Genomic DNA, 27726 nt, shown 5'->3' with positions numbered 1-27726 from the left:
TTTTTTTTTTTTTGACTCAAAGGACCTGAATTCAGTTGGGCATGTCCTTTTTAAGTTCATTTTGTTGTAGATAGTTTAAGATATGGTCATTTCTCAGTCCTTAATTCTCCAAGTCTAGATTTATAAATTAACAATGTGAATCCTGTTGTGAAATTGGGGAATAATGTCCACCTCAATTTAACTGATAACCAAAAGATGCTTTTCACATCAAAGAAATGATCAAAAAGGCTGTGTCACATTCCAAAGCCAAAAAAAAATTAACAAGAATGCAAACACGATGAATAATGTACCACTGCCAAGACTTTGCCAACAGTGGAGCTTCAGCGACGCTGTCCTGTGAAGCGGCCTTCCATTTGCCCGGTTCCTCTTCCAGAGCCAAGTTTCTGTGCCATGCCACCTCGTGGAGGAGGTCCTCTTCCATCCCGGTCACGCATCATTCCACCACCCACTATTCCACGTGGACCACCAGGACCTCGATCATTGCGCCTAATATCTCTGCGATCATCACCACCACCTCTGGTTTCTCGCTCTCTTGCAGCTCTCGTTTTTTTCTCTTCCACATTTAAACGTACTTCACCTCGAAACATAATTGGCTTTAAAAGGAGAGAAAAAGATTTACATGGGCAGGTTAAACAGTACTACTGTATTCCCTTAAAGAAAAAAAAAATCCTAAGGGCACCTGGGTGGTCCATTCGGTTAAGACTCTGGACTTTTTTTTTTTTAATTTTTTTAATGTTTTATTTATTTTTGATACAGAGAGAGAGCATAAGAGGGGGAGGGGCAGAGAGAGAAGGAGACACAGAACCCGAAGCAGGCTCCAGGCTCTGAGCTAGCTGTCAGCACAGAGCCTGACGCGGGGCTCGAACCCACAAACATGAGATCTGACCTGAGCCGAAGTCGGAGGCTTAACCGACTGAGCCACCCAGGCACCCCAAGACTCATCTTAGACCTTAAAACTACTAACAAATCTTTATTCTTTGCATTAATACCATTTCTAATAAACTACTTTTAGCTTTTATTAAGAAAAGATTTTCTATTGTTTTTTTATTTTTGAGAGAGAGAGAGAGAGAGAGAGAGAGAGCGAGCGAGCGAGCGAGCGAGCGAGCAAAACAGAGTGTGAGCAGGGGAGGGGCAGAGAGAGAGGGAGACACAGAATGTGAAGCAGGCTCCAGGCTCTGAGCTGTCAGCACAGAGCCCGATGGGGGCTCAAACTTATGAGAACTGTGAGATGATGACCTGAGCCGAAGCCGGAAGCTTAACTGACTGAGCCACCCAGTCGCCCCAGGAAAAGATTTTCTATGGCTTTAAAATGCACCAAGTTAGTATTACATACAATAGAATTATACAGTTTTGAACTATGTATGCCCTTTTAGTCACTTACTTTTGCAATTAAGATTCTCTGAACTGGTTCAGAGTCATCAAAAACCACAAAACCAAAGTTTGGAAGCTTTCCCCCAACACCCTTGGTATTGATGCGAAGTTCCACAACGTTTCCAAAACCTGTGAAAATATATTACACCAAGGGGATTAAATATTTTAATAGAATACTTTGTAGCTTTAAGTGCTGAGTAGTAATAACCTTAATCTACTTTAACCGTTTCAAAATAAGCTGCAAGGTGCTACATCCAGCAACAACTACATTCACTCATACACGTAAGGATGCTCATAACTATCCCGACTACTTGTTACATTACTCTTCTGAATTGGTCCTTTCAAAAGGAAAGTTACCTGCAGAGCTTCACAAAGACAAGGATATTTTCTATTTCTGACTTATATTTGCCAAAAGAATCCCATCCCCAAGTTTAAGAACTAATTCAGCTCTTTCTTCTAACCTCTATAAATAGGCCAGTCAACACTAAGTAGAGTCATGTGGAAACATCTAATATAACCTACTACTCAATTCTGATCAATTAAAGTGATTAGTACCTGGAGATATACAGAATATATAGATATACAAGTTAAGAAAGTTCTTATTATGAAAAAAGATCTAATCCTCCTGCTTAATTTTACAATAAAGCAAATAAACTACTCACTCATAAAGAACTCTTTCAGTTCATTTTCATCAATGTCATGTGGCAAGTTACCAACAAAAAGTTGATGACTGTCTGGATAGCGAATTATTCTACGGTTGTCAGATTCATTCTGTTCAATATCTCCTCTGCCTAAGAAAATGAATAGGAAATAGGACAGACATTAAAGTTTATAATATATAACAACTAGTTCAAAGCAATGAATGTATAAAAGATATTCCTGTTTAGTTTAATAAGATAAGATAGTGAGCTCCTTGAACAGAGGTGGAAGTGCCTATTATTAGTAGGTTAGTTAGAAAATAACATGACACTAAGTATAGAGTGAGAGTTTTGACTAGACTGCTAAAATTCCTTCTTCTAGATCTACTGGTCTGAGTATATGAAAGTCCAACATTAGTACAAGTATTCCTCCTTAACCAAATTCTTGCCGTCATCCAGAAACCAAACAAATCTCAGATAGTGAGATATATTTGTTCTATGTATTTTAGTATTTTGAAATTTACAAATTTATCTTTGGATGTATGAAATTAGAGCCAAATCACTAAATTCAATAGTATATCTCATTTAAATAGGCTATATACATATTAATGTGCTCAAATTTATATAAAAAATTTTAATTTGATCCTCTCAATAACACAAAGAACACAAGGAGGCATATAAGAAAGGCATCACACAAGAAAAATTTGTGTAGTAGCTAAATGGCATAAGAGAAACTCATAATTTAAGGATCTCACCTAAGATCATAAGCTCAAGCAGTAGCAAAACTAGGACAAACGCCAGTTCCCATGACTTCTGGTTTAGAAATGGATCACTTTATTTTTGTGGGAAAAATTACATAGGCTATTGATGGATACGATCTCCCACCTCCTCCCAAAAGCAATCTAAACATACTTAAAGAACTCAAATAGAGGTGCTACGTATATTAGCTAACAATGGAAACAAGTCAAAAATCATGGCAACTTACTTAATACCTAAGACAATCAAAATAAGAAGAATCGGGGTGTGCTTATTGTTTATCTGTGAAGAGATAAGAGTGCTAAGTAAGAGAGTAGGTTATTGGCAGCTCGGTTTTGAATTCTCAGAACCAGTGACAATAACCAAATAAAATGTCTCAAAATTTTTACACTTTCAAAATACATGTCTCTATCACATGTCAACTAATCCTCCCCTAAAAAGTCAGTTGTTCTACCCCAGACTGTACTTTAGCAAATTAAACCTTTAAATAAATTTGGTATTAAAAGGAACTGTATATAAATCACATTATAGTTTTTTTTTTTAAGTTTAGTCTCTTCCAACTTCCAAGTGCTAAAATGCTGAGGGCCACAGATGGGCTGACTCACCTGGTCTTGGTCCTCTAGGAGGGAAACCAGGCCGTTCTCTAGGTCGTTGTTCACGCACACGAGGGGGCTGAGACTGAACTTCGGGTTTAGCTTCAACTCTTGGCTAAAATACAAGGAAAAAAACACATTATAAAGAAACTCATTCCACAGGAGACTAAAAACTAAAGCAACTGTCAGCAAGTCACCAGCAGACATAATGCTAACTTTAAGTTTAGATTATTTTTAATATAGTGTCCTATGTATGTGAATAAACTTTTATATTCTGTACCAATCTAGGACTGTAGGGTAGGTTTGTTTTCTCATTCAAGAATATAGAACTCAAAATAAGCTGCTTTTACAACCACATTTTTTTCAATAAATTTACACCCACATTGAGACAGCATTAAAGGTACTACTAGAAAAAAATCACAAAAATGCAAGATGAGTCACTCCATGTAAATGCATATGCAAAATAAAAAGTCATCTTTATTTTAGACAAAATTATGACACATACTAATTATCTAGTTTGCTGCCCTTCAAATGTTAACAGTGCTTAGCCAATATGTTCTAAACTCTGCCTATAATTCTTAGTAGCAAGACCCCACAATTTTCTTTAACTCCACCTGTGGCGGCGGGGGGCGGGGGGGGGGGGGTCAGGCAGAGAGTAATAGAACTTTTTAAGATGCCTTCCAAAAATTTCTGCTAAATGCTAAAATTGCACACACATAATTAAAGTAACTACTTTAAACCAAGTAACATCTGCTATTACCTTTTCCTTAATACAGTGGCATTTTTAATATTCCAAAACTCTTCGGGTCATCCACTGCCCAAAATATTTATGGTCCAAGGAAGAGATAAAATATACGCATCGTGAAAACACTCAGCAGGACACGAAGAAAATGTCCTCAAAATCAGAAAACTAATGATTTCAGTCATGTCTTTACGACTGATCATCTCTGAGGACCTCAGTCCAGCCACTGTCTCAAACTCATCAATTATATAACTGATTATTATCACTTACAAGGTCAAATTCTGATATAAAGAGTTACACTTCTTTCAAAAGTGAGGATTTATTGTAAATGATTTCACCCACTGTAATTAAAAGGTACATTAATTCCTACCCTAGAAGTCTTTAACAGATTTGTGTGTCTCTTTCCAAACTGTTTTTCCATGAAGACTTTCCATTTTTCTCAAGATGAAGTTGCTCCCCAGGGTGCCTGGGTGGTTAGGTCGGTTAAGCATCGGACTAGATTTCGGCTCAGGCCATATCTTATTGGTTTGTGATTTCAAACCCCATGCTGGGCTCTGTGCTGCTTGGGAATTATCTGTCTCCCCCTCTCTCTCTCTGCCCTTCCCAGGCTTGCACTCCCTTTCTCGAAAATAAATACATAAACATAAAAAAAAGGGGGGGGGGAGTTATTTCCCATGTTCTAGAATTTTGCTATTTTAAAAATAATTTCAACTCTTTCCAGTTTTATCAATTATTCACACATATTTATTCCTATAAGGACTATATCCTAATTCATTTCTACATCACCCCCAAAAACCAAGCACAGTGATGTTAGGCATAGATGTTCAATAATTATTGGTTCATTTAAAATTAAATCACACTTTTAGTTCTTTAGCATGCAGGAGCATATTCTAGGAGACCCATGCTGTAGCCCTGAAACCACCGCTTTCTGCACTCGGAGTTTAAGGCTATGTGGTAATCTGACCTGAGATGTGGTGCCTAAAAAAGGCCGTGACGTTAAGTTTCACTAAGGGGGCCTAAAAGTGCCAACAATTAAAAACAGACATACTCTAGAAAAGTTTAATAAAGCTAGGGTGCTTAGGAAAGTAATAAAAATAGCAAATGTACCTTTTAATTTAAATTCTCAGAAAAACCTCAGACTCATTGAACCCAAATGTTATCAAAGAACTTGAGATGCCCTCACTGACCTGATTTAAATTCTTTCCCAAACTGATTACCAAAATAAAAACAACTACATTTACCAAAATAGAAAGGTTCTTCATTATCCTTTAAGGATTTAAAATTAAAAACAAATATAATTTCCAAGGTCTTTCCAATCATTCATAGTGATTTAGCAACCTGTCAGTAGATATTTGATGATGCCAATGCAAAAAAAACATATAGACCAGTATTCCTTTCAACAACTGATTAATACACATCAACTAAGTCAGCTGTGAATTCATAATTAATCAGGCTCAATTTCATAATTAAAACTATTTACTCCGAAAAGATAAAATGGCTAACATACCACATACTATACTTTAGAGCCTTAAAATTAATTCCATGCAACCAGAAAGTGTGCTCAGGTGACAAATCCCACAAATAAAAGTCAAACAGAATATGAAATAAAAAATGGAACCATCAAATCAATAAAAGCAGGTAAAACCACAACTAAGTCCTTCAATTGAACATAAGCTAAAGTTAGATAAACTAGTGAAATTTCTAGACAAAGCCTTCTTACCATGAAATTAACTTACCTACTTCTAAATTAATTCCTACCAATATCCTAAAATTAGATTTAGTTCTTTTTATTAAGCTATGCTAAAATTGATAAGGAAATGGATACTACACCAAAATAATTAAATTAAAGGATTTATTAAATCTACTGGAAAAATCATGAATCCATTCTAAACACAGCCTAAAGAGGACAGAAAATTCTTTTAAACAGAAGTTTAAGTTGTACATGTTTTAAAAAGTCTTAATAAGGGATAGGCTAGAAAATACAATCTAGTCTCCTACAATTAAAAAAAAAATTTCCCCTGGGCAAAAGGCTAGGATCTAATGTAATTCAGACATGCCTTAAATACAGTCCCCTTCTTTAATGTGAATGGAGGTACATCACCCTCCCAACGGGCTAAAGAAACCTACAGGTTTACATGAGTCACAAAGGGACTCTGGTGTCCAACTACATAAATTCAAAGACCAGCCCTATGCCATTTATACAGCTGTCTGACCTTAGGGTGAAGTACTCTGGGCCTCAATTTACTCATCCATGAAACAGGAATAGTAACAGTAATCACTCTCAAAGGGTGATTGTGAGGATTAGATGAAAATGAATAAAAGTGCTTTGCACAATGCGTGGCACATACTAAAGACATAATAAGCACTAGCTATTATTAAAAGTTTAAAATAAATGTAGCCAACACTTAGAAGATGAAGTCACAATCCAAAGGATTCCAAATGCAAAACTGGTAAGAAATCAAGCATTTCAAAAGAAAATTCAGAAATCACTCATCAGGTCTTCAGATGGGTTGAAAACCACAACCAACACTTGACAAATTAATTTCTTCAGTAAGACAATTCTGGTTTGTGATCTGCCATTATGCAACATTTCCTGAATATGTTAACTGAAAAAAAAAAACCCGGTATCTTGAAGCCATGTGTTCTGCTATTTTATGTAGCTGACTATGTGAACCAACACTATAAAGACTGTCTAATGATTACTAGCTACTTTTTTGAAATCTCAAAGTTTCACTGTTTAGAGCATGTAAGAGGTTAATGTGCATTAACCATTTTAAATGTAAATTTTCTAGTGGAATGAAGTCTGACTCAAAATGTAGGAAAGAGAATAGAATACCCGTTAGCTGTACTACAGAATTAACTAAATTCTAATTAAATTTAAACCATACCTAATAAACACATTAGGTAGCCAGTGCCTTATTTTCAATGTTTTGAAAGCTCTGAAATGGGTAAGATGACAGACGAAAAGCAGAATACTGGAATGATCAGTTAAGTGAACACTACAGTCATAAGTTGGTACAGGCTTCAATTAAATGGAGTGAACCACTTACAGACTGAGACCTTAGGCAGTGTATTTTTTAGTTTTCTGTTTTTTTAAAACAATGATTTTTATAATGCCATTCTACTTTGTGCCTTTCCAAATTACTTCCCTAAGATATTTTTGCTAAATAAAATTTAAAACTTTAAAAGGAACATGTTTTTTTTATTTTAAGAAGCCTTTTAAATGACTCTATCTATCTACATATATATATATATATACATATATATATATATATATTGGTAAAACCAACTTAATGTGTATTTTACACCCAAACCCCAAATACTACCTGTGCAGATGGAGATTTGGCATTTAAAGTGGGTGCGCTGACATTTAATACAGTTTTTTTGTATATTTAATCCATAATTTCTGATTGACTCATTTAAAGAAGTATAAAAGAGATAAGCAATTGGCAATGTAACAAGGATACAATCCAATGTGTTCACAGATTGGTTACCTGTGAGACTGGTGCTTTAACATGGGGTGGAATTCCAGAGGAAGAAACAGTACCACTAGGAGGCAGGTTTTTACTGGTCACTGAAGCCCAGGAGAAAGCCTGCAGGAAATGCAACAAACCTAGACTACTAATCATGGAAAACCACCAACATTCCTATAGGGAAACTTCCAAATATATACTTTCTTTTCATTTCTAAACTATTGTTCTATATTGGAGGACTCCTCAAAAGAAAGGCACACACACACATGCCAGTCTATGTGCCAGATTTCAAAATCTCATTATGCAAGATTATCTGTTTTGTCTAAACTACTAAATAAATCCACAAGTACGTTCCTATATGCTCTAAGGAGATGAGCAATGGCAAACAAAACCACTAACTACACATGCTAGAAAAATAAGAACCTCATAGAACCAATTTCTTCCCCTTTTGGAAGATAAGGTGTGTGATGGTGTTGAGGGGAAGGATAGGAAAGAAGAGAGTATTCGCTGGAAACTTTAACAGACATTCACAAATTGAACAAGGAATCTCCTCCTCTCACTACCCAAATATACTTTACCCTTCTACTTTACAGAAAGATAAAAGATGTTTTAGGTAGGCTTAAATGATACACTACGGGTGTCACTCATCTTTCCAAGATCATTTAATTGGTGCTGTAAGGAAATTGCTCCCATTTAAACCAGAAATAACAGGTACCTCTTCTTTCAATAGGCCAACTTGTTTAAGTTGGGAAATTGCATGACTCCAGTTGCATTCCTGCATAGAGGACTTCTACGGAATGGAAGAGCAACTTTCAGCTATATATATGGACTCAAATAGTTTCATTAAGAGACTAAACACTGCACACAGACAGGATTAATTGTAAGTTTCACTCTTTGGGATATTTTGAGGGGGGGGTGGAATACAAAGAAATTTCCTCAGGATTACAAAAAACCCCACAACCTTCATATACATAAAAAAACCATGGTTTACTATGTTAAACAATTTAACATGACAGAACAAAGTCCATGCTTCGTCAATGGCACCAAATATAAAAGTGTGATGTCACAGGCCTAAAGAGTTCCTCTGATCTAACCTTTGGAGGTTCCTGTGGCAGAGAAACTGGTTCAGCAGGAGGAGGAGAAGTAGACTTCTCCTCTAATTCTTCTAGGTTCTTCTCCTCCACTTGAGGCTTTAGTTCTTCAGTCTTTGTTTCAGATTCTGGCTCAGGTTCAGGTTCATGAGAAGACTCTTCCAAAGGCTCCTCTATGCCATTACTAGAATAAAATAGTTTATTCATTTTTCAGTATGATGGAAACAATCAATCTGAATAAAATAAAATGCACCATTTCTCCAATCCAATGCACGTAACTGGTAATCAACTGTTTTGAAGCCAAGTCCAGTGAGAACCAGAAGGCAGATGTGGAGGCAGAAGGGAATGATAAATCTTGCACAGCATTTCTTAGATCCTGCCATTTTCAAGTGGGAATACCAAATTACTAAAAATGTTCATTACTTCAATACTAACTATAGATAAGCCTCATATTTATAAAAATAGAATGTCCTCTCTCTGTGCTGTCCCAAACATTCTACAGTAAGTAATCACTGTTTGGGGCAAAACCATGTTCAGTCTTTTATATAAATAAAAACTTTTTCCAAACATATATAACTTTAATGGTACTCAAATACTGGCTTGACAGGTAGCTTTATCAAAAATTTACTTCTAACAATAATTCCAGAACAAAAACCACATTACAACTACATCATAATTTAAGCCTAACTTGGCCTTGCAAACACTATTCTTACGCCACAGGATGAGCTTCATAGTAACCACTATCAGCATTTTCTTGCACAGGTTCTGGGGATGGTTGCCTTTCTTCTTGTTCTTCTTCTACCTCATCTTCTGATTCTGACAATATATAATACACATAACAATTTCATATACATATTTTTAAAAATATTTTTTAAATTTTTAAAAATGTTTTTTATTTTTGAGAGACAGAGAGATACAGTGCAAGCAGGGTAGGGTCAGAGAGACAGGGAGACACAGAATCTGAAACAGGCTCCAGGCTCTGAGCTAGCTGTAAGCACAGAGCCCGACGCGGGGCTCGAACCCACGAACCGTGAGATTGTGACCTGAGCTGAAGCCGGACACTTAACCGACTGAGCCACCCAGGTGCCCCTCATATACATATTTTTAGTGTTTAAGGAAGTTCTGTAATGGTTTAAAAAACTGGCCTATTTCTTACTAAGGTGTTCAATGGCAGCATTCCCTGTTCTCTTAAAAACTGAAGAGCAAGCAAGATAAAATTTGGTATTTACTCTACTTTAAAAAAGGATCCCGGGGCACCTGGGTGGCTCAATTGGTTAAGTGACCGACTCTTGATTTCATCTCAGGTCATGTTCTTAGGACTTCTGAGTTCTAGCGCCACACTGGGCTCTGTGGTGACCTTATGAAGCTTATTCTCTCTCCCTCTCTCTCTGCCCTTCCCCCACTCATGCTCTCTCTTTCACAAAATAAACATTAAAAAATAAAATTAATTTAAAAAGATTAAGGAAAGGTAGGAAATAAATGATATTAAAGCCTAAACTGTTTCCTTTGTCACTGCTAGTCAGTAGTACAATAATGATAAGAAAAGGGAACAAACCGATATATATAAATGTAAGATCAAACATAGCCAAAAAACTGACAGGCAACAAAAATACATTAAGTAAGAAAAAGAAAGCTCTGGACCAACATAACTGCATTTTTATAAAAATATTGCTAAGGATAGGATTCAACAAAATTCTGTAATAGGCACCAAACTCATGGTTATTTATAGACGACAAGATTGAAATTTCACTATGTCTGATTTTTATATAATGAAGTTATTTCTTTTTAACAAAAAGGGAAAAAAGGAGGTTTGACTCAGTTACAATAGAGGCAAATTTCTCTAAATTTTGTACTTTTCATGTCCTTAAAGAGTGCTGATAGAATCCTATCTTGAAAGTACCCTCACCTTCATCAAGTTCTGGTTCAGAATCACCAAAGACTTCATCTTCATAACGAAACATATCATTGTGAACATAAAATTTATTTGGAACAGATCCCTAAAGGAAGAACAAAAACCCAAATATTCGATTAAATACCCATATATGTGGCACTGTATATAAAGAATTACATGGCATATGCATTATCTATTTTAACATTACAGAAATTTAAAAAAATACACATACAGAAATATAATGTAGACTCTGTGATTTTCTAAAATTGAACATGCTATATTAATATAAAGGACACTATAAAAAATCATTCAAATATTGAAACTCAAGAAATAGCTACTCAATAGAAGAGAACTAGGACTAATTATCAAATAGAACTTTTCCATTTTAACATAATTAAATAAGATACTTCCTGTATTATTTATTTAATCTTAGTAATCTATTTAGACATTTGTATCAGCATGACTTTCACTTCAAAATAGGCGAAGTAAAAAAAACATAGAAAAATAAGTAGTAAAGTGTACACACACACACACACACACACACACACACACACACGCACAAAACCCTGACCCTGACCAACACAAGCGTGAACTGCACAAGTTCACTTACACATGATTTCTTGATATACGACACTGTACTATAAACGTATTTTCTCTTACATAAATACCGTTTTCTTTTCTCTAGCTTACTTTATTATAAGAATAAAGTATAGAATGCATATAACATACAAAATATGTGTTAACTGTGTAGACTATCAATAAGGCTTCTGGCCAATGATAGGCTATTAGTAAAGTTTTTGAAAAGTCAAAAGTTATGTGTTGATTTTCAGTTGCATGGCAGACTGGTGCCCCTAACACTGGCATGGCTCAAGGGTCAAATGTTTATCAATAGGTCCAATACCAATTTCTCAAATTTAGCTACACGCATATCTAAACCTTTAAGAAACTGTGGACACTTCAAGCAACTAATAACAATCAAAATATACAAATGAAAATTAAGTGAAACGAAAACTTACTTCAGGAGCCAGAACAAAGGTTTGCATAAACTTCCTCTCTGGCTGTCCGCTGTTAGATAGCAAACCCATGACCTGGACAACTACTCCATCACTCAAGGTTGCATGAGCATCCACATGACGAATTTTAGTATGACATTCACTGAAGTTCAGAGATAATACTTTGTGGTGTATATCCTATAAATAGGAGAAGAAAGGAAGACATACAAACTCTTGTGATACTACATTACTTAATGTAATCTACAGACCTTCACTGATTTCCTCACAACTCTACAATATTAACTACTTAATCTTTCTGACTCATATGAATCCATTCCACCATGATATGCATTACTGCCAGACTGATGTTCCCAAACCACCATTTTCAACATGTCACAGCTCTCTATAAGATATCCCTAGGGACACCTCCTATTAAAGTATTATAGGCTTTATATAGCTCTCTCACACTATTCTGTATTAAGTATTTAGTCATTCACACAAACTATGTTGACTATTCCTTGACTTCACAACTGATTTCACTTTACTGTGCGTTTTCTGGTGCATTTCTTCTACTTTCAATTTCCTCTTGTTTGGTAAGGCCAAATTCTTTTTTTTTTATTAAAAAATTTTTTTTAATGCTTTTTATTTATTTTTGAGACACAGAGAGAGACAGCTGGAGCAGGGGAGAGTCAGAGAGAGAGGGAGATACAGAATGTGAAACAGGCTCCAGGCTCTGAGCTAGCTGTCAGCACAGAGCCCGACGCGGGGCTCGAACCCACGATCCGTGAGATCTGACCTGAGCCGAAGCCGGATGCTTAACCGACTGAGCCACCCAGGCGCCCCAAGGCCAAATTCTTTAATTCAGAGTCTAGCTGATGTCCCGTATCTTCCATAAGGTCATAAGGCACATATGGTTCTTATAACATAAAGCTTAGCCCATATTTGTATAAACTTAATATATTGTTCTCAACTGTTTCAGGTATAAAATACATCAAGGATAGATAATATTCTATCTTCTCCTTTGTATCCAACCCACTGCAATACCTTACTCCAAACAAAACAGATATGTATAAGAACTGGAAGCACATTTAAAAATTATTGTAACATAAATTCTAGTTACAATTAATGATCACTTTCAAAAAGAAATTAATGGGCACAAAAAGGCTATTTTCAACTCTACCTTAACATAAAAAATCTAAAATGTATATGAAATTGATACTTACATTTTGGCCATAAACAGCCTCCTGGGGCTTTCCACTCGCATCTACTCCACCATGAACATATGAAGAATTCCTTCCATAAAACCTATAAGGCCAGTGACAACTGATTAACATTTAAATCTAAAAGGCAGAAGAGTTCTGGTGTAAAACAGACATAGTTTGTATGTGTGGCTCCATTGCTCATTAGTTGTGTGATCTTGATAAAGTTATTTATGGTCCTTGGTCATCACACATATTGTAATTATTCCATAAGGCTATTGTAATCCTTACAATAGGATTAAATGATTAATGACAGAATTTTTAGTGTTCCTGGCACACTGAATATACATGCAATTATTTGCTATTCTCATCTAATTCCTATCCCATCTATTTTTTTTAAGTGGAAGAATGAGATATTCAAAATACATTCTAAATACTGATGCTGCAAGTGAGTAACTGACCCAGCTTTCCCCTCAAATACAAAAACTCATTTATCTAGAGATGTTTGGGAATCACATGCTGTTTAACATTCTACTCAAAGTTCCAAATGATTACTAATTCCAAAGCCTTAGATTAAAGAAGTTAGATTTACAGTAATTGAAATAATTCAGAGACCAAATAAGAAAATCTACATTATTTCAGTATCTATTACCTCATTAATATTTTATACTGGTCTTAAGTACATGATAAACTATTTTCTGGCATTATCCAAAGCAATTAGAATTAATATCCTTCTAAATTAAGGTTATCAAACAAAGTTAATTTTTTCATAATGAGAACTCAGCTCCTATTGTTAATGAAACATGTAAGACTTCCTCTATATTGAGCAAAGTACTCAGTGTATTACATATTAACTCACTGATGCCCTCACAACTTCATGAAATAAGTGCTATTATATAAATGAGCAAATGAGGGTTCAGAAGAGGTTAAATTAACTAAGACTACACAAATATCAAGTGGGGTAGCTAAGACATGAAATGAACCCAGATGGTCTGGCTCTATAGTCTATGCTTTTAACTACTATCTGTATTTTTTTAAGTTTACACTATTTTCTTGCATATACCACTGACAAACATGTAAATTCCTACCATTTTTCTGGAGGACAATCTAGCTGTAGAATGTATGTAAGAAATGTCTTAGAAATGATTATACCTTTGATTTAACAATTCTACTTATAAGAACCTATCTTAATAACTAGTGAAGGTGCATAAAGATGCATGTGTAAGGATACTCATCAGTTTGATAAAAAGTTAAAAATTATAAACTAATTTTTATTAATAGAGAATCTAGTTACATAAACTAAGTTTAAAACAAGTTTGTGCCTTTATTTGAAATGATGGAGAACATTTAAAAAAAATTTTTTTTAACATTTATTTATTTTTGAGAGACAGACAGAGAATGACCAGGGGAGGGGCAGAGAGAGGGAGGGCGGCTCCAGGCTCTGAGCTGTCAGCACAGAGCCTGATGCAGGACTCGAACTCACAAACTGCAAGATCATGACCTGAACACTTAACCGACTAAGCCACCCAGGTGCCCCAAATGATGGAGAACCTTAATGTCGCTACAAATGAAGCTCCTTGTTTAATACCTACATTATATACACACTAAATTTCAGACAAGGAAAGGTCCTATTAATTCCACTTCCCCCTCTCCACTCTAAACTCCTTTATATACACTGTCAACAAGAATGTCTCTTATTTCTATAATTAGAGGAATGTACAGGTACTTATTTTGGAATTTTTTTTTTGAGGAAGGGCATTAGTTATAGAAACACATCTTGAATAATGCAAGGCATAGTTCAAAATTGAACTTGAGAATGTCCAGCATACTTATAAAGAGGACCTAACTAAAAGAAACTAAGTCCTTTTAATAGCTTTTCCCATATAAAGTGGCAATGAGTTATCCTTTGACTCATGTGGCCGGTATGTTCTATACCAAATATTTGCAAAATCTAATCCTTACAAAAGTCTCACTTTATCTTCCACCTGCTAAAATACACAGGAAGAACAAAAATTATAAACACTACTCACTATATATATATATATATATATATATAAATTTTATTTCAAATTCTAGAAAAAATAAGCTTACAGATGCTCAACTCTTGCCAAAACAGTAAACAAGGCTACTGTTGCTGTTTTACCAAGGAATAGTATTTTGCAGATCAATCAGAAAAAATTTCACAAGTACAGTCACTTAAATGATTCATTTTCTGACACTGCTATAAAGGAACTTAAAAGATAACTTACATCCATAATTTCAAACTACAGATTAGAACCCATCAGTTGGTCAAGCCCAAGAAAAACACTTCACATTAAACACATGTACACAATTGTATAAAATACAAAATATCAGAGAACTGTGCATGTGTGTATAATGTGAAGTATTTGTCTTACTGTAGAGTTCACTTTTTAAAAAACTGGTTTTAACCATCAGACAGGTAAAATATTGGATATGGTTTGCAAAGAAACAGAACATGAGACAGGAAAGACGAAATATATACAGTCCTATTCAAGAAAAGAATCTAAGTAAAAATACTAAATAATCCATTTAGAATTTACCTGTGTAAATATTCTGGAGCTTTATTCAGCAAAGTATAGTATTGCCTCACAAACTCCCGCCCTACAAGCAGCGGACTGGGCTTCTCCATAACCATTTCTTTGCTGCACAATGTCAAATGCTAAGGAAGCAAACACAAAAATGATTAACTATTAAAAAGTCGTCTTCATAAACTTTCAGGAAGGACATTTTCTAAGCCATACAAACAGAATAAAAAATATTACTAATTTGTTTAAAAGCAATTTATAACAAGAAAATAATAACTTCCCAACAACTACTGGTAAATTCCAACATTCACAGCTCCTTGTCTCTATTCCTCAAAGGGGCAGGGCACAGGAAGGGAGTGTCTCACAGGCCTTTCTCTTATCATCAAGAGAATACTATGCTGCCTTACACAAGGAACACCATAACCAAGTCTCTCTGTCCATGGTACCTTTCTCCTTTGGGGACTAGAATCTACATCCTTGTATTTCAATGGTTTATTTTTTAAAACCAGACAGGGGGCACCAGTTAGGACCTGGAGATTACACTTATCATAGAAAATTATTGACTTATACCTTCTTTGTATTCTCTCTCTGAAATTATTTCACTGCCTTCAAAATGATAATGATCTCCTTAAAAGTCAACAATAACCTGGGCACCTGGTGGCTCAGTCAGTTGAGCATCTGACTCCTGATACAGGTTCAGGTTGTGATCTTGCAGTCATGAGACTGAACTCCCATTTAAAAAAAAAAGTAAAAGAAGACTGTAGCTCTATACAATCTTAGTGACCCCCAATTCAACTTTCATATAATGTGCTCTCCTAATACAACTGTTGTGATAGTAAATAGTATAATATATACTAATATAATATATGTTATAAATTATATAAATACAGTAAAATAAATAGTAAACAGCAAATCTACTTTAAATTTAAAAAAATTTTTTTAAATATTTATTTATTTTTGAGAGACAGAGAGAGACAGATCATGAGCAGGGGAGGGGCAGAGAGAGAGGGAGACACAGAATCAGAAGCAGGCTCCAGGCTCTGAGCTAACAGTCAGCAGAGAGTCTGATGCTGGGCTCGAACCCACGAACCATGAGATCACGACCTGAGTAGAAGTCAGACACTTAACTGACTGAGCCACCCAGGTGCCCCAAAATGTTTAAATTTTTAAATATCATCTTACTTGCTTTAAAAAATGGTGAACTCAGAAGAAAAAAAAAAAGTGAATTCACTGCCCCTGGAAGAGCTAAAGTGAAGGCCACAGGGAAGGTTCCTCTGGCCACAGGAGGAATGGAGAAATCTAGCAGAAAGTAAGCAGTTCCTTCTGTCTCCATCAGAAGGTGGCAACCTTTAGTGCTGTTTAAAACATCAGGATTCTCTGGCATAAAATCTGTTGCCACCAATCACTAGAAAGAAATATTGTTGGAGCCTTCTGTACATTCAAGAATAAACTTTGGGGAAAAAAAGAAAGAAAGAAAACAAAACAAAACATACAGTGGGGCTCATCTCTTTACATCCTGTTACTCAGCCATTTCTACCTTACTCTGAGGTCAGAGTAAACCGAGCCTAGAATCCTGCTAGTCTGTTCTTCAATCTTTTGTTCTACCCTGAATTCTGTACCACTTACAATTAAACCAACTCATAAAAAGGAGAAAAGAAAAAATTCACAAGGCAGAATCATATACTATCACTTCAGGTACCATTAATTTCCTCCAAAACCTTTTCTTCCAGTAAGGATTAGCAAACCCTAATGCATAAAAGAACTCTCATTTGGTATATATTTAAAGTAACAAAGCTAAGCTACACAGTATTTTTATTTTGAATGAGAAAGTGTGAAGTACTTATCTAGTAAAATTAATGTGAAAATTAAACATACTTTAATATTTTGAAAGAGAGTGCAAGTGCATGCCTGAGCAGGAGGAGGGAAGAAAGGATAGAGGGAGAAGGGGAGGGAGGGAGAGAGGGTGAAAGAGGGAGAAAGAGGAAGAGGGAGGGAGGGAGGGAGGGAGGGAGAGAGGGAGAGGGAGAGGGAGAGAGAGAGAGAGACCGACTCAAGCAGGCTCCTTGCACTGTGGTAAAGTTAATCTCAAAACTGAGATGGTGACCTGAGCTGATATCAAGAGTCAGAAATTTAACTAACGGAGCCACCCAGGCACCCCTAAGTTTGTGTTTATAATTCATGCACAACCAACGCATATATCACAATCCAGTCAAGAGGAAAAACAAAAGAACCAAATTACACATTCAGAATAAATGGGATTACAAGAACAACCGTGCAATTTTTATTATTCATGGCAAAGTACTCAACTCACAGGTAAGCAATTTCTGGGATTTGGGTCCTTCCATTTCTTTTTCCTTTCTTTTTTGTAATGTTTATTTATTTTTGAGAGAGAGACAGAGACAGAGACAGAGACAGTGTAGGCAGGGGAGGGTCAGAGAGAGAGTGACACACAGAATCTGAAGACAGGCTCTGAGCCAGCTGTCAGCACGAGCCCAATGGGGGGCCCGAACCCATGAACCGTGAGATCATGACCTGAGCTGAAGCCAAACACTCAACTGACTGAGCCACCCAGGAGCCCCCTTCCATTTCTTTTTTAAAAATGATAAAAAAACAAACCTCTGAACATGGGACTAAGAAAAAAATTTTAACTATCTAAGGCCATGAAAGAGTTAGCTTTCAATTTCCTGATTTACAAAATGAGATGTGATCTCTGGTCAAACCTACAAGATGATACAGTTCAACAAAGATACAAAAAGAATCTTCTTGAAGTGGTTGTTAGCCTCTAGCACCTTCAAAGATTAAAAGCAAATTATCATCTAACATCTTTTTGGATAAAGGAAAATTCTATGTATTAAACCCCACTTTTTTCTATAAACATTTGAAAATGTGGGTATTTGTGTCACAGTGGGAAGCACAATGTAAACTCACTTGTCCTTGACAATTAAGAATAATCAGTCCTGGGGCAGGCACCTGGGTGGGTCAGTTGGTTAAGCGTCTGACTTCAGCTCAGTCAGTCATGAACTCATGGTTCAGGAGTTCAAGCCCCACTTGGGCTCTGTGCTGACACCTCAGATTCTGTGTCTCCTCTCTTTCTGCCCCTCCCCTGCTTGCACTCTGTCTCTCTCCTTCAAAATAAACATTAAAAAAAAAATTTTTTTAATCGATTCTATTTACTCATCCAAATACCAACTTGATTCTACCTGGTTTCCCAGATATAATTTACAGAGGCTTAACTACTTGAGATTATTCTACTTTCCAACTTTACCCCACTTAAAAATCAGTTACCTTCTTCAACATCCTTTTATTCATTCGTTTCTTAAAATGCTTCCTCTCCATTTGCCTAGACTAATTCCTTAAGTATATCTACTCCAGCTCTCAAGGGAAATAGCTCTATACCAAGTGGCATTATTTTTTATGAATCTCTTAATGCCAGTGAGAGGGAAGTGGAGAACAGAAAGAAAATTAACACATGTACACAAGTAAGTGAAAAGAAAGTCATATTGGGCTTCATCTTACAATATAGATGTACTTCAATTTCAAAAGAACTTAAAAAAAAAAATCAAAGGAACTGGTTCCTTTGGCTATTTGGTACTTTTTTATCAACAAAAGGAACTTCTGGTTTCTTCCTTGATTAAAACTTCAGCTTTTAGTTAAGTACTTAGGTTTGTTTGCTCACTTTTTGGTTAAAGGTTCAGTAAATCACTAACTTATATAATATAATAGAACTGCCCCTAAAGCACACAATCTCAGGTTATAATATGATGTCCAGAAAGAGCTGACAATTCTATTCTACTTTGTACAAGTTAAATACTGGATGAAGAATAAGTCAACATTACAGTAGATTTATGTTCAAATAACCCAAGAATAACCAGAATAGAGCTACTTCATAAACAGACAGTCAATGTAGGTATTTATCCCAGAGACATAATTCTGCACAATTTTGCAGAAATCTAGTAAAACAGTCTATGTCTAACAATGTTTAGGTTGCTTCAACACTAGGATTCTAGAAATCTACTAAACAAGAACTAAGACCTTTGATTCCTATTCCAATACTCACTCCATATCTTCCTATCTTTAATGATTGAAGCCCTATGCATTTATTTGGGTCCAGATATTGTCCCCCTGAAAATCTTTCCTGATTCAATACACTGTAACTTTCTTCTGGATTCTCAAAATACTTTTTATTAATCATATTGTTCCAAAGTACAAACAGTGAATTAGTCTTCCTTCTCTCACTTCCACTCTCAAATCTTATAATCTGAGCTCTTCCTTAAATATAATTCTCCAGAAAGTCACAATTCTGAAAACTCCAATGACCTGAGTCTTCCATTTATTTATATTAGCATTGTTTGATAGCCTACTCCTAGTATTTCTAGATTTCTAGGATAAGGCAACTTTCCTTCTCTTCAAAATGCAGAAGTTCTCAAAATTCTGTCTTTTAACCTGGCAGTTTCAGAATCTAACGGCTTTAGCTCTCATCTACCTAAGAGGATAACTAATCTGTACCATGAACTGAAACTTTACATTTTTAACCCCCTGCTGAATATCCACATCTGACCTCATAGATCACCAAATACATGCATCGCCTTCCTCAGATACACATAAAAGTTTTCCTTATTTCTGGTTAATGGTGCCATCACATCTTCTTGGCTCAAATGCTCAGTCCTAAGTGATTTTCTTTCTTTAAGTTTCACACGGTGAAATCCTAACTCAAAAATCTTTTGCAATTTATCCCATCCTTTCTGCTCCCACTGAATTCACACTCAACATCTTCAGGTCTTCCAACCTAATTTATCATGTGCAGCATTCATTAAATACAGTAAGATCTAAACATCTGCATTCAGTTTGAAATATAAGGCATTACACAAAAATCCAAGCCTGAAATTCATGGTCTTGACCAACTTTTCAAATTTATCTCTCATCACATTTCTCAACTCTAACAAATTCTGTTTGAACAACACTATGCCACTTACCATCATTCCCTGAACCTGAGATTTTCATTCTTTAGGCCACTGTCTTACCTCATTCAACACAAGCTGCGTGAATAGGAGGGATAACACAAATTCCCTCAACGTTTATTGAATGTCCACTCTACATGTCAGAAATAATGCAAGGAAAAACAATGGTGAACAAGAAGGACTTGATCTGCTCCAAAGAAATTTAAAGTCCACTGGGAGACAGAAGTCCTAACACAATTATGTGATAAATGCTACAGCCCTACCACAAAGAACATACCACTTGAAAATTGGAACAGGAAGAAATTGGACATGCAGAAAACGAGGAAGTGGATGTTCCAAGCCAAAGCTAAAAGAGAAAAGAATTTATAGGGAATGACCATCTCCTCAATGCCTCATGCCACCAAATCTTTCCCCTACTCGTTCTTCAAAAATGTGCTCAGGATCTCATTCCAATCTCCCTCTGGCTTTCTGAGCTAGGTCCATCAGGCAGGATTAACCATTTCTTCTTAGTATTATGTATCTCTTCTCCAGCTCTTATTAATGCATTTAGTCCTAATAATTCATGTACATGTGTACAGGCACACCCCTCTATCTGGAAGATTCTGTGCTGATGCCAAGCCTAAGCCTGACAGTGTTATGCTTCCAGCAGCTGCTCAAGGGACAGTCTTTGTAGCACGCACCACTACAGTGCACTATAGGATTAAACTATAGAGAAATGTCAGTGAATAGATTAAACAATTAAAATCATTAAGCATGCATTTTTAAGCCATTTTAAAGTGAATCATCCATGCTCCTGGGCATATTTATATGTAAATGTATAGGTGTACACAGTCACCTACATGAATACAGGCTACTTCTGTAATATGAAGTTAGAGAGTTTTGATATTAAAGGTCCAAACAATGAAATACAGTATTATTTAGTATACAGTATAACAACAGTTTGGGCACAAATGCATTCAAAAACTTTTAGAGCTTTGAAATTTAAAGCTCTTAATTTTAGAACTTCTAAGAAATTTCAGAAATCCTCCCTCCAAATCATCATTATAAGAGACCCACACAATATAGAATTTCCTTTCAAAGGTACAAAAGTAATTTTTTTTAAATTTTTTTTGAGAGAGAGAGAGCAAGACAGAGCATGAGCAGGGGAGGGGCAGAGAGCGAGGGAGACACAGAACCCAAAGCAGACTCCAGGCTCTGAGCTGTCAGCACAGAGCCCCACGTGGGACTTGAACTCACAAACAGTGAGATCATGACCTGAGCCCAAGCCAGACACTTAACTGACTGAGCCACCCAGGTGCCCCCCAAAGTAATTTATCTTTTCAACGAAAGAAAGATTTTTAGGACAACCAGATATCCACACATTAAAAACAAAAGGGGGGCATTGGGTGGCTCAGTTGGTTAAGGGTTGGACATCTCCTCAGGTCACGATTTAACAATTTGTGAGACTGAGCCCCACATCGGGCTCCATGCTGGCAGTGTAGAGCTGGCTTGGGATTCTCTCTGTCCTTCCCCTGTGCTCACAGGCTCTCTCTCAATATAAATAAACTTTAAATAAATAAACAAAAGGAAGTCTGACTCGTACTTTCTTACCTGCATATAAAAATTATCTTGAAATGGACCCCAGACCTGAATATAAAACCTAAAACTTTAGGCTTCTATAAGAAAACTTTTGGGGGTGCATAGGTGGCTCAGTCAGTCGAGCGTCCATCTTCAGCTCAGGTCAGATCTCACAGTTCGTTAGTTTGAGTCCCGGCATCGGACTCTCTTGCCAGCACCAAACCCACTTTGGATCCTCTGTCCCACCCCCCTCTCTGCCTTTCCACCTGCCCCAAGAGTATGTGCTCTCTATATTAAATATTTTTTAAAAAACCTACTCTTTTAAAAAAGAAAACTTTTGTAACCTTAGTTTAAATAAGATACAAAAAATTATTAAAAACACCTGACAAATTGGACCTCCATCAAAAATGTAGAACTTATTTAGAAATCACCATTTAGAAAATAAAAAGACAAACCACAGTCTGAAATGAAACAGGCTTGTATCCAGGAAAAAAACAGATCTCTCATAACTTAAAAAAAAGGCATTACTGAAAATTAAACAAGTTAGTATTACAGGATTCTATTCATAGGGACATTCTGCAAACTGCAAAACTACAGAGGTATACCTATTAGAGGCTGAAGGTATAAAGGACTAGAAGGAAACAGGAGATAACATGGTGATGGGAATACCTTTGATCTTGATCATGGTTGGCTTCATGACTGTGTGTCTGTCTAAAGTCATTAAACTGCACATGAAGAATAGTCCCTACTGTTGGCAAATTATTCCACAAATTTTAATTCAGCAATACAATTATGCTTCATTATCTCAATTATTTCATGAACTTTCACAGAAAATCCCTTAAGATAATGTAAAGGAATCATGATATCCTTAAATTGAGAACATTCAACAGTTCAAAAAAAGGCAATTTAGGGGCACCAGGGTGGCTCAGTCAGTTGAGCGTCCAACTTCAGCTCAGGTCATGATCTCAGTTCGCGGGTTCAAGCCCCACATTGGGCTCTGTGCTGACAGCTCAGAGCCTAGAGCCTGCTTTTAATTCTGTGTGTCCCTCTCTTTCTGCCCCTCCCCTGCTCATGATCTTTCTCTCTCAAAAATAAATAAATGTTAAGGGGTGCCTGGGTGGCTCAGTCGGTTAAGCTTCTTGCTTCAGCTCAGGTCATGATCTCACAGTTCGTGGGTTTGAGCCCCACATTGGGCTCTGTGCTGACAGCTAGCTCAGAGCCTGGAGCCTCCTTTGGATTCTGTGTCTCCCTCTCTCTCTGACCCTCCCCTGCTCACACTGTCTCTCTCTGTCTCTCAAAAATACATTAAAAAAAATTTTTTTAATTAAAAAAAAAATGTTAAAAAAAATTTTTTTAAGGCAATTTATTCAAAGTTGACATCTTTCACCTATAAAATTAACAGAAATGAAAATGATCGGTAATATCCAGAATTGTTAAGGGTGTGGGGAAAATGGGCTTTTACACAAACAGTGCTGGTGAAAATAAACATTTTTACAATCTTTAGGAGATGTAATTTTGCAGTTTTAATCAAATTAATTAAAAATGAACACATAGAGAAGACAACAAAATCCATGAAGAATGGGGCACTTCTCAGCAACTCTCTGGAAACGAGATTGGTCCTGCTGATGCAGCAAGACAATACTTTTGACCAAGAACCGAACTTTTTCATCAGAATTAAAAAGTACTAGCAGTTCACTTCCACTTCAGGAAGGCAAATGTAATGTGCTACTCTCCAAGAGTAAACCATCAGCCAGTCCTATACTGGGTAACACCAGTCCTGGCCTTAGCTTATTAACTCAGAGGTGTTCATCTGTTCCATGTTGAGAGAGTGGTATTTCTTATTCGTAGGGAATTGGAAATGATATGAAAGCTTTGGCTGTGAGTGTACCTGTACATGTACAATTAGAATTTTGGATTACCCCTGTTTTGTCATGTGGAAAAAGGAGCCGACAGGAACCTGCAAGGAAAACACTGTAGTCAACACTCTGAAAAGAGTGAAGACAAAAACCACTGGGGACAGGAGGAGGCTGCTAACTCCCAATTTCAGCTTGTTTCTTTTATTTTTTTTTAATTTTTAAAATTTAAAAGTTTTCAATACAAATTAGTTAACATTTGGCATAATGATTTCAGGAGTAGAATTTAGTGATTCATCACTTACATATAACACCCAGTGCTCATCCCAACAAGTGCCCTCCTTAATGCCCATCACCCATTCAGCCCTTGTCCCCAATCGCCTCCCCTCCAGCAACCCTTGGTTTGTTCTCTGTATTTAAGAGGCTCTGTGGTTTGCCTTCCTCTCTGTTTTTATCTTATTTTTCCATTCCTCTATGTTCATCTGTTTCGATTCTTAAATTATACATGAGTGAAATCATGAGATATTTGTCTTTCTCTGACTGACTTATCTCCCTTTCAGCTAGTTTCTGACATTTGTGATCTAGAATACATCCCTTCCTTTCCAACAAAATTCCCATTTCGGTAGTGATGGAGAGCCAAGGAGAATTTTTGAGAAATCCAGACGCTTTGTAGTCCTAACACATTTTCTGTGATAATAGCTGTGTCTGGCCCTACTATTAAAATGTAAATTTGAATTTTACCAGAAGGACCAACAGACATGGATACAGGATCAAAACAATCCCTTAAGAATTAGGGAAGAAACCCCCATACTTGGGTAGTCATCAAGATAAGTGTCAACAGTCAAAGCAATGTGTTTCATCAAAGTCTCAAACAACAGTTTATTCAAATTACAGATGAAAACTCCTCAAATACATGCATGATCAAAAACTATTGTTCACATTGCAAGTCATCCACTCTTTTTTATTTCATTTTGTTTGTACTGAGAATTAGTAGATTTGGCAAATAAAAGTATAGGACACTGAAAAAAAACGAACATATTTAACCACTAATTCCATTCCTAAGACACATTACAAAGAAATACACAGTTGCACAAAGGTGTATATGTAAGGCTGTTCGTTGCCACTAAAGAAAATCAAGCAGGCTACGCACACTTGGGTGCCTCGGTCAGTTAAGCACTGTGATTTCAGCTCAGGTCATGATCTTGCTGTTCTGGAATTCAAACCCCACATAGGGCTCTGCACTAGCGAGCAGAGCCTGTTTGATAGTCTATCTGTCTCTCTCTCTCTCTCTCTGATTGCCCCTCCCCCACTCTCATTTTCTCATCTTTCAAAATACTTTTTTAAACTTAAAAAAAAAAAAATCAAGCTGTCTTGTAAATGTCCATCAAGAGAAAAATCAGGGTGCCTGAATGTCTCAGTTGGTTAAGCATCTGACTTCAGCCCAGGCCATGATCTCATGAGTCCCTTGGTGAGCTCTGTGCTGACAGCTCAGAGCCTGGAGCCTGCTTCGGATTCTTCATCTCCCTCTCTCCCTGCCCCTGCCCTGCTCACACTCTCTCTCAAAAATTAAAAAAGTAAAAAAATAGGAAAGTGGAAAACTCTAAAAATATAAAATTATGCACTCATTTAAGGTAAAATAGGGGAGGGATGCTAGGGGTGGTCTGTCTGTCTGTCTCTCTCCCCACTCTCTCTCAAAACTAATAAACTTAAAAAAAAAGTAAAATAGGAGAAGATAGGAAAGCTATATAAATGCGGGCAAGAAATAATCTCCACAAAGTAATAACCAAATTGTAGAATAATGTTACAAACTCCATTTTTGGAAAAAAGCATGATAAATATACACAAATGGGTTACGGGTCTACAAAAAAAGGGGAAAAGAATGCAAGCTACATATCTATTCTTAACACCACTGAGAAGACATTAAATCCTCTTTTAAAATATTCATTTACTTTATGGTAACTTTCTAACAGATACATGTTACTGGTTAGAAAATAGGACTCTAGGGGTGCCTTCTTGGCTCAGTGGGGTAAGAAACATCTTAATTTCGGGGTTGTGAGTTTAAGCACCACACTGTGTATAAAAAATACTAAAACAAATAAGCTTAATGAAAAAAAAGAAAGAAAACAGAAACATGACTCTAGAATAAATGCCAAAAGTATGTGAATACACTTATCACTACTAGTAAAACAAAAAGGCAATCTCTGACATTATGCCTAATTAATTAGTGACAATTTATGGTTGAAGTTTAAGTGTGCTTAAGTATCACCAACTAATTGAAGATAAGCTTCAGTAGGTGGAGATGGAGGAAGCGGACTAATACCATGATGGAATTAAAACTGAGCAGCGAGGGGTACCTGAGTGGCTCAGTTGGCTGAGTGTCCAACTTTGGCTCAGGACATGATCTCAGGGTTTGTGGGTTCGACCCCAATGTTGGGCTCTGGGCTGTCAGCTCGAAGCGTGGAACCCACTTCATATTGTGTCTCTCTGCTCCTTCCTGCTTGTTCTGTTTCTCTCTCAAACAAGCTTTACAACTTAAAAAAATAAAATAAAACTGATCAGCTTCATAAAGAGTAATAAAGAACTCTGCCTAGGATCCTAAAGGGCACAGCACTCTCCAACTTTTTTTTCCAAAAGGTGATTTATAAAACATTTGATATGCTTACCTGATAGAATAAACTCAACCCCAACTATAAAACACCAATTCATATATGCAGTCATTAAAGTACTTTCAAAGACAATAAAAACCATCAAAGAAAACACACACTGAACACAATACAAAATTTACAAGGTACCATGCATGTAAAGGCTATGCATGCACTTGGTCAAGAAAATGAAATTAATTTTTGAGATCTACTATAGCAAAATAGTTTATCAGAGAAGATTACAATAGGAAAGACATGAGAGACACTTCGTGGCTCAGTCCCTTAAGTGTCTGACTCTTGATTTAGGCTCAGGTCATGCGATCTCATGGTTTATGAGTTGGGATTCTCCCTTTCTTTCAGCTCCCTCACTCACAACACACTCTCAAAATACATAACTTTAAAAAAAAAAAAAGACCCCAAGCAAATTAATTTTATATTCCATCAGTTCTCTTTAATATCATGGATCTCTGAAATGGCATCTCCACTCTTATTAAAGGAACTTCTCCATTATCCACATGGTGATAAAAATGGCTAGATCTACATATAATCATAAAACCTAACTATAACTCTTAACTTCAAACACCTGCCTGCAACCACCACAATATAGAAGCATCAAAATGCACAATCAAAACTAGCGTCTTTGAAGAACACGGTGTCCTGACCGCCATTTATAAAGTGATAACTGCCTAAGTAGTTGGGAGCAGGTGGGGGGATTTCACTCACTGCAAATCATTGACATGAAATTTGTCATATTTGGTGGCTATTTCAATGCTTGGAGAAAAAAATTGCCAAAATGAAAATTGCTAAGAAGCTGAGCTACTATGTCATCTTATTAAAAAAAAAAAAGTAATCAGGAAACCCAAAGAAAATGACAATTACAAAAATTTTTTAATATACAAAAATTATTTTTTCAGCCTGTAAGGTTACAGGTACTGTATCTTGATTCCTATAAAAAGAGTAAAATCTCTAGTTAACAGGATGCAGTTCCTTACCAGAAAGAAACTATGTTACCAAAGGCTATGTCTATGTTAGGACACAGCTAATCTATACTGGGCACTTAACTACCTCTCCCCACTAGAGCCCCTTACTCGGACCTGGAGTCACAATAGTCAGGCCTAATTCTTTGTCACTGAGCCATAGACTATTCCCATTCTCAACACCTCATCACATATTAATACCGGAACTTCTGAAACTCCATATGAGTTTACCAATAAAAACAGCAACGAATCAACCTTTTTAAAACACTTTGTTTTTTAAATTTTAAGTAATCTCTACATCCAACATGGGGCTGGAACTCACAACCCTGAGATTAAGAGTGGCATGGTCTAGGGGCGCCTGGGTGGCTCAGTCGGTTAAGTCTCCGACTTCGGCTCAGGTCATGATCTCACGTTCGTGGGTTCGAGCCCCGCGTCAGGCTCTGTGCT

The 27726-nt window shown here is 36.4% G+C and overlaps 1 protein-coding gene across 5 annotated transcripts in view; it reads right to left on the bottom strand.

Annotated features, from left to right (window-relative positions):
• Nucleotides 1-27726, bottom strand: part of G3BP2 (G3BP stress granule assembly factor 2) — an 80560-nt gene continuing 52834 nt past the window's right edge. For 4 of the 5 annotated variants that reach the window (XM_029944851.1, XM_029944836.1, XM_029944837.1 and 1 more), the window contains exons 2-12: nucleotides 15308-15426; nucleotides 12771-12852; nucleotides 11572-11745; nucleotides 10571-10661; nucleotides 9378-9480; nucleotides 8668-8848; nucleotides 7595-7693; nucleotides 3371-3473; nucleotides 2034-2162; nucleotides 1382-1500; nucleotides 1-593 (exon numbers count right to left, since the gene is read on the bottom strand). In XM_029944851.1, coding sequence (XP_029800711.1) covers nucleotides 321-593; nucleotides 1382-1500; nucleotides 2034-2162; nucleotides 3371-3473; nucleotides 7595-7693; nucleotides 8668-8848; nucleotides 9378-9480; nucleotides 10571-10661; nucleotides 11572-11745; nucleotides 12771-12852; nucleotides 15308-15402 — 1449 coding nt within the window. In that variant the 5' untranslated portion in view covers nucleotides 15403-15426 and the 3' untranslated portion in view covers nucleotides 1-320. The remainder of the gene's footprint in view (nucleotides 594-1381; nucleotides 1501-2033; nucleotides 2163-3370; nucleotides 3474-7594; nucleotides 7694-8667; nucleotides 8849-9377; nucleotides 9481-10570; nucleotides 10662-11571; nucleotides 11746-12770; nucleotides 12853-15307; nucleotides 15427-27726) is intronic. The other variant, XM_029944853.1, reaches the window with a different exon arrangement.

This window comes from Suricata suricatta, chromosome 1 (assembly GCF_006229205.1).
Source record: "Suricata suricatta isolate VVHF042 chromosome 1, meerkat_22Aug2017_6uvM2_HiC, whole genome shotgun sequence".
NCBI lineage: Eukaryota > Metazoa > Chordata > Mammalia > Carnivora > Herpestidae > Suricata > Suricata suricatta.
The sequence above is the reverse complement of the archived record's forward strand: the minus strand, read 5'-3'. Positions and strand labels throughout refer to the sequence as shown.